This window comes from Falco punctatus, assembly GCF_963210335.1.
Source record: "Falco punctatus genome assembly, chromosome: 13".
Classification (NCBI taxonomy): Eukaryota; Metazoa; Chordata; class Aves; order Falconiformes; family Falconidae; genus Falco; species Falco punctatus.
The window spans coordinates 5716675-5729579 of NC_137593.1; the positions used below are offsets into that span (position 1 = coordinate 5716675).

At 47.1% G+C, this 12905-nt stretch overlaps 1 protein-coding gene across 2 annotated transcripts in view; it reads left to right on the forward strand.

Moving 5' to 3' along the window:
* Positions 1–12905, forward strand: part of MYNN (myoneurin) — a 17391-nt gene continuing 4486 nt past the window's right edge. Inside the window, exons 1-7 of one of the 2 annotated variants that reach the window (XM_080410507.1) lie at positions 1–4331; positions 5044–5342; positions 7288–8090; positions 9966–10125; positions 10781–10959; positions 11231–11314; positions 11743–11829. In XM_080410507.1, the coding sequence (XP_080266633.1) occupies positions 5077–5342; positions 7288–8090; positions 9966–10125; positions 10781–10959; positions 11231–11314; positions 11743–11829 (1579 nt within the window). In that variant the 5' untranslated portion in view covers positions 1–4331; positions 5044–5076. Of the gene's footprint in view, positions 4332–4868; positions 5343–7287; positions 8091–9965; positions 10126–10780; positions 10960–11230; positions 11315–11742; positions 11830–12905 lie in introns of those variants that run through there. The other variant, XM_080410506.1, reaches the window with a different exon arrangement.

Consider the following 12905-nt stretch of genomic DNA (forward strand, 5'->3'; position numbering starts at 1 on the left):
CACCAGCTCCCCGGAGAGCTCACCTCGGATGCCAGCTGTCTCGCCTCTGCTGCATCACGCTCCTCAGAACCGTTTCTCTGTGTTTGCTTTTCGACTCCGAGATTTCCACGGAAAAGAAAGGTGCTTCAAGGCTGCGCAGTCTGGCAGGTACAACGGAGTATGATGCAATAGCTTAGAGCTCCTGGTCTTCCCAACTTTAATTGTACAAATACTGTACAACACTGTTCTGGTAAAGACTGTCTTTGAAGAACCTCATATTTTACGCCTACTCAGAAAGATGTATTCATGGACTAAGAAGGAAGTATCTGCACCAGATGTTGTGATTTTTATTGGACTTTCAAAAGGCACGCTACAGACACAGACTTCCTCCTAGACACTAGCTTCCAGGTAGCTGTAATCTCAGGCTTTTTTCCATGAAGTGTTAAGTAAAATCTGTTATAAAAGCTCATGTATTTTGAAAATATGTTATTTTCATGCTAACATGAGCACCATGTTAGGCACAGCCTTCCTGCATGCTGTCCACCATAATCTGCATTGGCTGGAAGGCAGTCAAGGAAGTGACAAGCCTGCTGTCCACTAAAAATTCCTATTAGGAGGAGCGCTTACTTTCACCTTAACACCACGTGGGACCACGCAGGCCATCTCCTTGTTGAAGCATTCAGCTTGATTCCAGGGAAGAGGCTGAAACCACCAGGAAGGATGCAGGAGGGGGCCTGGAAATCAGGACCATGGGTGGCCAGCAGCTGAGGGGAATGTGCTCGAGGTTGTAGGTCACGAACTCTGGGAGGACAAGGAGTGTGAATAGATAACAATCGACAGGATGAGACATGCCAGGAAAAAATAGGGGAGTGGGGAATGGATGGCCCAAGGAGAGGTAACACCTTGCTGTTAATTGATGACTGTAAACACTTACTTAAAGTGTCCTTTGTTTGTAGTTAACCAGTTAGGGGTTGCCTAGTATGTAATGCTTAGCTTAAAGAACCAATCAGTTTAAAGAGCCCAGCTTCTGAAAACATATATAAACTCGTGATTGTGTACAATAAATGGACATTTGCTTGCATCAAGCAGTGTCCCTTCTCTCCATCGCAGCAGAAGGACTGTAGTGGAAGTAAACCCTTATGCCAACATCATGGTGATGATTCATTCGTGACAGAATTGGAGCAGAGCTTGTCAATCCCTTGTGACTCTATGCCAACATCAGGAGGGTGAAAGAAGGTTTCAGGACCATGAAACCTTTGATTCTGAACCGTAATTTCATGGCCACCAGGAAGGTGGTAAGTTTTTTCCACCTCACTATGATTCTGTGTCATCCCTTCCTCAAAGACCAGGCACACATAATTTTTCTTCTGCGCCTTGCACAAGCAGCTCTTCAGGTGTGGTGACTTTTGAAGCTCTACTTTCTTTCAGCATCCCTGTTGGGTGCTGTGTAAAATCACAGCTGTACGGGTCAAGCCAGGGAGTACCACGGGGCCAGCAGTAGCCTTCCAAGATCGATATATTGTGGGCAACACTGTAACCGCGGCCCACCACACTGCCTGTGTGAGACCTGAAGCATGGACTGTGAGCACAGCCTGGAGAGACTCACAGACCTGGTACATCAGTGTGCTGGGGGAAGAGCTCTGTCACTGTACCTCAGTCAGAATCACTTTCTGCTCACTACTTTTCATCTTCAAGTCATTGTCATAGACATTCTTCCTCACAGCATCCCTAACTCCCCAAGATGTGACAAACTCACACTCTTTTGGGTACCTAGAGGAATCAAACAAAATACAGTGGCACCGGACAAGTACTCTTCCACTTCCGTCTCCATGGCAACACCAGCATCTCTCCTTGGTCAAGGTAGTCTTTTCAGGGATGCCCCAGGTAAAAGATGCTAGGAAAAAGCATTTAATGTACATATAAATTATGTGTATTATCTTGAAAAAAATACTAGAAAGATATTTTAGCCCTTTCACAGGCCAGGCAACTTCGGCAGCTGTGAAAGCAGAGACCATTCAGCTCCTTGGAGAAGGTTATAGTGTGTTATGAACAGGAGCTTCCTTCTTTAACCGTGGTTGTCAGGCTATGACTGAAAATATTGTATCAATAATAATGCAAAGTCATTAGTTACTTTGTATTTTTTGTTTCATTACAATTTTATTTACAATTATTAAAATTGAATCCTCAGAGGCTGCTGAAGACCTTGCATGAACAAAATGAGTGCTATTAATATCAGAGCAATATGCGGTTGGGCAGAGATGTGGCTGCAATGTCAACCTTCTCACCCTGGTGCTACAGTTGTGCACCACAGATCTTGTGATTGTGGTATGGCACTAAGAACACAAGTGTATTCCCACCAGTGTTTTTCCACGGGGACCTGAGGGAAGTTGCAAGCATTAAAAGAGGTAGTAATGATGCTCATTTTTCCCCAATGCCATTTTGTGGCACTTCTTATACACACATCCCTACAGCTACTAGAAACCTTTGCGTGATGACAGCAGCAGTGTCAAGAAATCTTGCAATTGCCACTGTCATATTCAACAGAATATCGTCGCCGCTTGCTTCCAGCTTTCTTCTGTTTCCCCTTTGCCTTCCCTCTCACTGCTTTCTCCTGGAGCCTTTCCTATTTCTTTGCTCTTGGCTTTTCTCCTCTCAACAGTTGGGGTTTGGCTCATGTTTCCCTTTGCCAAGGATGGCAAAGCTAATTTCCTCTCTATAGCTCCTTCCAAGATCAGGCATTTCAGTGCCTGGGGTACTAGAAAATCCAGGAGGATTAGTCACTTCCTCATTTTTCCAAGCTCCAGCTGCAGCAGGAGGCCTGCAGAGGAGAGGCTGCCTGCTGCAACGCACTCTGTGCTCAGCTCCCAGCTTGTCTGTTGCTCTCTTGCTGGCTGCTTTATTATGGTTCTGCCCTGCAGGGCTAGCAGTGCCAAACAACTCCCTTTCTCCTCTTTGGCTGGGGCTGTCTTATTCTGATTTCTGCTAAACACACACTGACCCTGCCCCACTTTGCTCCTGCAGGAACTCCAGTGCTTTCCACCTCTCATTGGCAGCCCTGCCCGGTTTGTCCTGCTCATCCCACCTGCACTTGCTGGCACCAGCAAGTCTCTGTCATGCTTCGCTCCCCTCATTTCCCCACACTTTTCAGCTCCTTTTGTTGATATCTTCTTGTCTGTGCTTCGTTCCCAACAAAATGATCCTTCCAGCCTCTGCAGCCCCAGCAGGAGGTAGGTTTGACGCTGTAAGCCATAGACCTTCGGAGTGACATTTTGCCGTCAAATATTAACAGAGGGTATGGCTTTTTATTGAAAGATATGTTGAAAATCAATTAGAGCATTCCAGATCCTAAAGTTTCTTGTTCATGCCAGTGCTGTCACTCCTGGTGTGTACAGGTGGCAGGAGGTGACAGCCCCGGAGCACCCCGCAGCTTGGGGCTGGCTGAGGGGAGGCCCTTGGTGGAGGCAGGGTGCCGCACCCCGGGGCGATGCTTGGGGAGCTGCCAGCACGGATGGGCTGTGGCTCCGTGGGGATGCAGCTTCTCGGGTGGGCCCGGGCAGCAGCGTGAGGCAGGTCCCAGGCAGGGTAGTCACTGTCGTGGGGGTGGCGAGCAGACACCATTATATGGCGCTGTGGACCAAAGGCGTTCAGCGCTGTTTCCGTAGTGTAGTGGTTATCACGTTCGCCTAACACGCGAAAGGTCCCCGGTTCGAAACCGGGCGGAAACACACGCCAGGTCGGCACTTTTCCGTTTTTTCTTCCTCACTTCGAACGTTGCGTTTCTGAAACTGACCGGGACTGACCCTGCTGCGGTGCCGCACCTCCGCACTTCTATAAACACCTTTACCGGAGTCGTTCTTCACTGGAACAACCGTCCCGGCGGGGCTCCTCGGCGCTGCGGCGCTACCGCTGACAAGGGCGTTAGACCCGTTTTATTTACCAGCCCAGGGGGCAGGGCGGAGACCCGGAGCTGCCGGACATCGCTCCCTGCCGTTGCGGTCCCCGGGTAACGCGGCTCCGCCCCGCCGGGCACGACCGCAGCCCCCGGCAGGCAGGGCGCCCCGCCAGCCCGACTGCGGGCCGCGCTCCGCCGCACCGCACCGCGGGGCCCGCAGTCCGCGCCCCCCCGCCCCGGGGGAAGCCGTTCGCGGCCCAGCCACGAGCGTTGCCCGCAGCGGGCCAGGCCGCGGCCGCGTCCCCCCCTCCCGGCCGGCCGCCGGTGCCCGCGCAGCCCCAGGGCCGCCGTCCGCCCGCAGCGCGGGGGCACCGGAACTGGCAGCCCGGAAGCGGCGCGCGCGGCGTCATCAGAACATGGCGGCCTGAGGCGGAGGCGCCGCTTCCCTTCCCCTCCGCAGGTGCGTGGGGCGCCGCCGCCGCCCTCCTGCCGGCCCGGGGGCGGCCCCGCCGCGGCTCCTCGGGGCGGCCGGGCAGCGGCGGGGGCACGGGCGGCGGCCGGGCAGCCGGGCCCGGCCGCGGGGGACGCGGGGGTGGCTGGGCCGGGCCCGGGCGAGGGCCGCGGCGCGGGGGGGCGCTGCGGGCTCCGTCCCGTCCAGCGGCGCGGCCGGGCCGGGGGGGCCGTGGCTGCCGGCACCCCGGTCTGCTGCCGTGGCGGCCCGGGTCCCGGCGGCCGCTCGGAGCCCCCCCGCGCCCGGGCTCTGTCCGTCCCCGGCCCCTGCGGCAGGGAGCGCGTCTGGGCCCCGGAGAGCGGCCGCGCCGCCGCCCGAGCGCGGTGGGGTCCCGGCGCGGGGAGCGGGCGGCTGCGAGGTGCCCCGCGGAGCCGGTTTGGGCATGGCCGGCCGTACGCTCGGGCAGGCTGATCCGCTGAGCCGGGGGGTGCCCGCCCCTTCCCGCGATCCGCCTCTGAAATGAGCAGCTCCCCAGGTTGAGAAAGATCCACCCGTCTCCCTGCGCCTCGTGCGGGAGCGCTGCTACACCAGCTGTCCTGCAGGGATCACGAGTGGGTTCGAACGCTGGCTCTTTCCTAACCATCATCTTACTCTGTGAAGGGGGAAACAAAGTTAAATCCCACATGTAAATCCTTTTTCTTTTTTCCCTTTTCTTTCCCAGATCAGAATAAAGAGGCTGCAGCTCGTTGTCAAAATGCAGTATTCCCATCACTGTGAGCACCTTTTGGAGAGACTGAACAAGCAGCGAGAAGCTGGCTTCCTTTGTGACTGCACTGTTGTTATCGGTGAATTCCAGTTCAAAGCACACAGAAATGTGCTTGCCTCTTTCAGCGAGTACTTCGGTGCATTTTACAGAGACGCATCTGACAATAACGTTGTATTGGATCAGACTCAAGTGAAAGCTGATGGATTCCAAAAACTCCTGGAATTTATTTATACGGGAAACTTAAACCTTGACAGGTAACACACTATTAAAGGGGGAAAGAGAATAGGGAAATCAACTCTGTGTTACAGCAGTAGTGGATTTTTTGTTGTGTAATAAGTTCTGGAGGAACAAAGAGTAGTGGATATGAATACATATTAACAAGTTGAAGAGCATCTGTTTGTATGTTTTAAAATACCACGTGACATGTAGTGCCAAAACAAAGGTATGTTGTCTCAGATTTCACTGACTGATAGTTCTGGTCTCCCAGTCTTTCTGTTTGCATTGGAAGGGGTTAAACATCTTGGGTGATTACCAGGAGAGGGAAGGATAAGTGATAAGCATACTCTTTCCGAAGTTAGATTATAGGAGTCCGCTTTTGCAGAGAAACCCTCCAGAAACTGTGTATGCAGTAGAGACTAAAATTTGAGGAATGGATGAAGATAGGCATGATTTTTAAAAAATTACATCTGTTAGAATTTGCATGATCTGTTACTTAAAATCCTATATTACACTGCCAAAAGGAGTTACAGAAAAAGTGGTATGTCCGTCCTTATTGCGTTGATTTGCTGCCTGTTGTATTGCTTCACATACAGTGAGGATTGTTTGCAACCCTTTTTCTCTCAGCAAAAGAAAAAGCTTATCCCTCATGAGGGAAGTGTGAGTATTTAGAAGTACGTAGCCCAGGATTTTTACTCCTTTCTCAATGTCTGGTGTCAAATGCAGGTTTGAAAACCCTTTGTTTCTACTGAAGTCTGAAAACTTATTCTCGATAATTTAAGTACACAGATACAGGGTGGGTTCTTTATTTTTTACGTTAGCTACAAGCACTGACAGCACTAGAGCCATGTACACAGCTGTGTGGTGCAGTTAGTGATTGATGCTTTGCAAATTACATATGAGCAGAAGTGTGCAGCGTTCTTGATGTCTGTCTGGGCCCACAGCAGGAGAGTTTCTGGATTCATTCTGAGCAGTTGAGATCTTTGAAGGAAGAGGATGGTGAAAGTACCGTTCTCACCCAGGCAGAACTATTTGACTAAAGATGATGCCTGCAGGTCTGCCCATGTGCACCCGTCACTTCATACTGTATCCATTTGGGTGACTGCTGCAACTGTCTGCAAATTCCGTTGCTCTCTGTGGTGGTGGGTACGTAAGTGACACCAGGAGGATGTACTTTGAACTCTGTTCTAATGTAATACGAGATGCTGAAACAGTTGTATTTCTGTACAGAGAGCAGTTGTGGCTACTTACTTATGGCTAATTACATTTACTGTGTAATGGATTGTTAGAATGATGTCGTTTACCATTAATCTCTCTTTAGAGTGCCGTAAATCCATAAATGCATTGATGGTGCGTGTTGCCACCTTCTCCAGATCAATTTTTTTCTAAACCATCAAGGCCTGTGTTGCAGCAACTGAAAAGCGGAGTGTAGTAGTTTAAATGAGGACTTCCTTGGTGTTAATGTTGTGTGTGTGCAGCTGATGCAGAATTAAGACTGTTTGCAAATCGTTTTATAAAACAAGATTAATACTTGCCTCACAGAAGTGCTGAGGTGAATGCACTGCTTACGAATTACTTAAGACTTTTGCCAGAAGGATTATAGAATGGTAATTTTTGCGTTTTGTTCCCCAGTGTTTTACCCCTTTGTGCTGTGATTTCTGAGCTTTTTGGACCAACAAGCCCCTGTCTAGCCTCACCACCTTACAACTGGACTTTTAACTTAAAATCCTACAAAAGGCATGCAGTTCTGTGGATCTGCAGACCCCACTAGACATGGGCCATCGGTTCGGGAGTAATTGTCATACTACTGTCTTGCGGCACTGCAGCACTGAGAGATGAGGTCTTGCTGTATGTGTTCTCCAGGTTACGTTTTCTGGCAGTGTAACCTTTCTGTCGCTTTGCTGTCTGTATTTTGTACAGTTGGTACAGAACAAATGTTTCCTTTGTTCAGAATATTGTCACCCAAGTCTTGCTTTCTTGCAGCTGGAATGTTAAAGAAATTCACCAGGCTGCCGACTATCTCAAAGTAGAAGAAGTGGTCACTAAATGCAAAATCAAGATGGAGGACTTTGCTTTTATTGCTAATCCCTCTTCTACAGAGACATCTAGTATCACTGGAAACGTTGAGATGAATCAGCAGACTTGCCTTCTGACTCTCCGAGATTATAGTAATCGGGAGAAAGCAGATGCTACTTCTGCAGAATTGGTTCAACCACAGGCAAAGAAAGCAGCTTTAGAAAAGAAATCTCCTCAAACCAAAAAGCGAAAGAAGAATTTCAGCTCCCCCAAAAGCATACAGAATAAATCCATACAATATCAGAACAATGTGGCCGAGAACACATCCATTGAAATGTTTTTGGATGCAAACAAGCTGGCCACCCAGATAACGGAACAGGCTGCCCAAGGCAGCGATAACTCTGAACTACAGCTGGCATCTGTGGTGGAAAGCGAAACACTGGCAGCGCAGGATATCCTGGTTCAGAGTATTGCAGCAAAACAGAAACGGGGAAAGCCTCAGCAAAGCTGTGCCCTGAAGGAGCACTGTATGTCTAACATAGCCAGTGAAAAGATCGCTTACCAGCTGGAGAGTTCAGGAGAAGAGCTTGACCAGAAGTACTCCAAAGCGAAGCCAGTGTGCAACACCTGTGGAAAAGTCTTCTCAGAGGCTAGCAGCCTGCGACGACACATGAGGATACACAAAGGAGTGAAACCGTACGTGTGTCAGCTTTGTGGGAAGGCATTCACCCAGTGCAATCAGTTGAAAACCCATGTAAGAACTCACACAGGTAAGCCATCGGCCTTGTCTGCTGGGCTGTGGAGACCTGGAATCACAGCCTGTGAAGACGGGACTAAAAAGATCTTTGCATTCTGACTTCCTCCTCTAGAAATTTTGTCTGCTGCTGGTATGCATGTGGGGATAGTACCTATATACTCGTAGCATGAAAATTTTCCGTGTTTTTCAATACAAAATCACAGTTTCTGCTTTAAATAGCTAGAGAGGACTTTATTAGGCTGAGCATCCTCTGGATGCATTCTGGAAAGACTCAGAAGAGCCGGCTACCCTTTAACTCTGTAGAGTGCTGGAGTGCCAAAATCTATTGCCTGTAGAGGGTAAAAAACTCTCTATACTTGATACCAGAATTTCTGTTGCGTTTTTTTAAACTTCAAATCGTAATATATGTTTGGTAACAAAAGTGGAGAAAAAACGCAATCTTGTGGCAAGCAGGTAACTTTCTCGTAGGGTCTTTAAAAAAGGCAGGGGGGTAGCTGGATTTCTAGAGCATTTGGGATTTTATTGAGTAAAATGTGCAGCTGAAATGTGTGATGGTGTTATGATCTCTGCATTCAGTAACGTTACCAGAAGTTAGTGTTATATCAGGAGCTACTGAACAAAGCATTAAAAGAGAAATCAAGTAGGAACACTTTAACGTTCAGACAATGTGTCTGACTTAAAAGGGTAACAAACAGCAAATTGCTGGAGCCCGGGAAAATGTATGAGAGAAGTACTGTGCTTGTCTCTTCATATGTTCTTCCTTAGAGATGGAAGACAGTGACAGGTTGGTTTGTTTTTCAGGCTGATCTGACATAGCTGTTCTGCTGTTGTCGCTGCTGTACTTAGCCCAGTGAGCAGCAGAGGGACCTGGTCTATGTAGTTTTCTTCCTTTTGTGGCTGACATTCAGAATTCTGAAGTAATGGTGAATCAGACAAAAAACTGTTTCCTTTTGCTTGTTTTCTCCTTTGGAAAGTCTTGAGCAGAGGCCAGCAGTGGAGCTCTTTCCAGGAAGCTGTGAAGATGTAAAGAGGTGAAGTAGGAGGTGTTGAGGTACAGCTGCAGCAGGACACCTTGCTCTTTCTGTAGCCAAGGGAGAGAATTGCAAATATTGTCAGCCAGTGACTAAGATTCATACATGAGATGGAGTTTGTGAGCAGCATTCAGGGACAGTTTGCTAGTAGGAACGTCAGCTGTGCTTTCTGCTTTTGAGGGTATTGTACTAGGAATTGTTGCACAAGTAGGTAGGGAATTTCATGGTGTTGGTTGCTAGATGGCAGGTTAGATGTCTAATACTGTTATTTTGGAAGTTTTTCTGTACATGGTGTACTTAAGAATTGTTGAGTTCTGGGTTTGATTGCGCACTGCCATAGAAATGCAGAGATAGGCTCTTCTGTACTGTCATCTAAGACTGTAGAGTTGTGTGATCCCTTACATGAGACTGTTGGCCACTGAAAGAGCTTGAATAGTTGGAGAAGCACCTGTAGCATCGTACAGCAGATGCTAATGAGCAATTAGTGAGCACTAGACTGTAGGTTGCTGTTTGATGGGCAAGAGGCAGCAGATGATTTACTGGTTGTTCGTTTTGAATATTCCGAATCGTGTATAGACATAACCAGGAAAAAGTCTGAAAATGTAGTAGTAGCATTCTTAATGTGGAGAAAACAGCACTGTTAAAAACATTGTTACCTTTTTTTCCCAAAAGGTAATGTGTTAAAAGATAGTCTGCTGTACTCCTGGCACATTCCACTTCAGTGGACTGGTGATGGGATGTTCCAGGATGTTATTTTTAAGAAGTATTAGAACAGACACCTGAGCTTTGGTCAGGTAGTGGACTGGCAAGCTTTCTTACATGAGTGCAGAGAGCACAAAGGTTTTATTTTTCACTAGGGGAGAAGCCATACAAGTGTGAACTCTGCGACAAAGGCTTTGCTCAGAAGTGCCAGTTAGTGTTCCACAGTCGGATGCACCATGGAGAAGAGAAACCATACAAATGTGATGTCTGCAACCTGCAGTTTGCAACTTCAAGCAATTTGAAGATTCATGCCAGGTAGGCAAAAATGAGATCCTGCCAATGCTTATCCATGTGTTTATTTAAACAGAATAATTTACTCCAGTGTGAGCAAGAGGTACACGTTCACGTAATTTGGTCATTTCTGCTCCTTTTCTTGTGGGTCTACTTGCACAGTGCGTAACGGAATAATAACATCTCTGTACTTCCTCATTAGAGAAGGGATTTGTGATTTATGAATGTTACAGCCTACACGCTGGTATCCTTATGGCATCGAGACATGGATTTTGTTTTAAACTGCTTGTAGCAGCAAAGAGGAGAGAAGTCCTTGGTGGGAGGTGAAACAGAACAGTTCTCACCATTCACTACTATCCGCATGGGGCTTTTCGCATTTTTGGCAGGAGTGGGAATTATACTCCCTTGTTAGGATTCGTCTTTTTCTCTGTCAGTACACTGTAAGGTGAAACGTGTGGAGCTCTCATGGTGCATGGTCCATGTGCAGGGCTTGCAGTTCAGGTCAGCTGCCACAGAAATCGCGGATGTGCTGATTCCCAGAGTTGCTACATCTTTTTTAGTTCTCAGAACATCTCCACAAGGGACTTTGGGCATGAAGTACTGATTGTAGAAAGTTATTTAATCGTGGGTGTTGATTCCCTTCGTGCCAGGAGGTCACTGATGCCCTGTTCGTTCACAGGAAGCATAGTGGCGAGAAGCCCTATGTGTGTGACCGGTGCGGGCAGCGGTTTGCTCAGGCCAGCACACTCACCTACCATGTGCGTCGCCACACAGGCGAGAAGCCTTACGTGTGTGACAGCTGTGGAAAAGCGTTTGCCGTCTCAAGTTCTCTCATCACCCATTCTCGAAAACATACAGGTAAGGGGAGCCAGAGCACTGGGGTACCAGAACGGGCCTGGCAAGGGAGAGCTGGCTGCCCGCGGAGGGGCTGGGTAGTGACCCAGGAGTCTGTAGGTTGGGAGTTACCACTAGAATTGTCATCCAGCTCCTTTCTTGTGTTTTTTCCCTTTGATTCCAGTTTAGGGAGCTCTTTCTCCCATTGGACGTTACCTCTGTTTCATTTTGATTTGTTCTTTATGTGTATTCTGGTTTATATATTGAAATAACATACTCCTTGTGTTTCCTTTAGGAGAGAAGCCATATATCTGTGGCATTTGTGAAAAGAGTTTTATTTCCTCTGGAGAGCTCAATAAACATTTTCGGTCCCATACAGGTCAGTTTCCAGACAGGCTGCTTCCTGCACTATAAATAATATTCTACTTTTACCCTTTTGCCTTTAAAATACACCATATTGCGCTGTATTTGAAAGAAGCAAGTTTCTTAATTTATATATGTCTGTGTTGACATAATTTAAAGAAAATATTTGTGAATTTTTTTTTAATTGCCTTTTTCAGACTAATGTCTGTGTAACAGCATAGGTGTTGTTGTACGATCATGGCTTTACTTCTGACGTTTGGGGTTTTTTGCTTTGTTTTAATGTATTACTCTGGAAACAATTTCATTCTCAATACACACAGACAAAATAACAATGTTACTAGTTGTATTCTAAAATAAACCATTGAAATCCGTTTTTCTACATCTCGTAACTGTGTTTTCTTTTAATTTCAACATCGTTCTAACTGCCTAATCAATTTTTTTCAGGTGAAAGACCATTTATCTGTGAAATGTGTGGAAATTCTTACACGGATATAAAAAATCTTAAGAAGCACAAAACAAAAGTTCACACAGGTGAGCTCCCTGTGCAGAGAAAGATTAGGAAACTACATCAACTGTTTTGTCTTCAGTACTGAATAACATACCCAAGCCTAAAATTAGAAAATAAAAGATTTTTGGATAGTGTCTCTATAGAGCCAAAAGCATCTGCTTTTAGAGGTACCCAAACCTTTTAAAGCATGAAGTACATGTTTTAAAGTAGATTGAAGACAAATTTTCAAGTATTTGCATTGCTATAGCAAACGCAGGTTGGGCAACGTAGAAGTGGATTGCTGCTGACAAGAATTTTCTGTACGTGAATATGTACTTTCTTGTACTAGTAACTTGTGAGAGCTTCCCATGTGAAGGCATAGTGTGAATTGCAGGAAATTTTTCACTTCTGCTGAATATGTTAAAGGAGTACGTCTTTACGAGGGCAGTAACTGAGGTGAACAAGGCATACTGGTTACAAGAAATGCTTTACATCTTGAAGGCACAAATATTTTTAACGTAATGGTGGAAGATAGCTTTTTTTTTTTTTTTTTTTTTAATATATGCAGTCTATGTTAATCCAAGTCTGAGCTGGATTAGCAAACACACGAGATCAGACAGCTGGCAAAATGTTCCCAGCTGCAAATATTGCTCTAAAAAGACTTTTCAAATCTCTGTTTCAAAGATCTATTCTAGATAGCAGATTTTGATGAGAAAGAAATTTGACAGATATTACTTGCCTTCAGTACGAAGCACAGAGATGTTCAGCTAGCCAGCCTGTGTCAGCAGTGGCTCCGAACAGCTCATTATCTGCCCAGCCTGAAGTGCATTACCCATAATTTCCTTGCCTTTGTCATATGGAAAGAGAATAGTAGATGTCTGTATGTTTGGATTGGGAGGATGAGAAAACAAGTCATGCGCAGAGGCAGCTTTGAACGTCCAGAGCTTGAGAAGCCCCGTTTAGGAAGGCCCCGGTGCAGCAGGACTCCTGCAGAAGCAAGGGTGAAGTGAGGGCAGCAGTGACTGGAGAGGGCTGGCGGAGCCTGAGGGTGAGAGCTGGGATTGCTGCCAAGGCAGGTCAGCCCTCATGGAGGGACAGGAGTGCTTCGCCGCTTCGGACC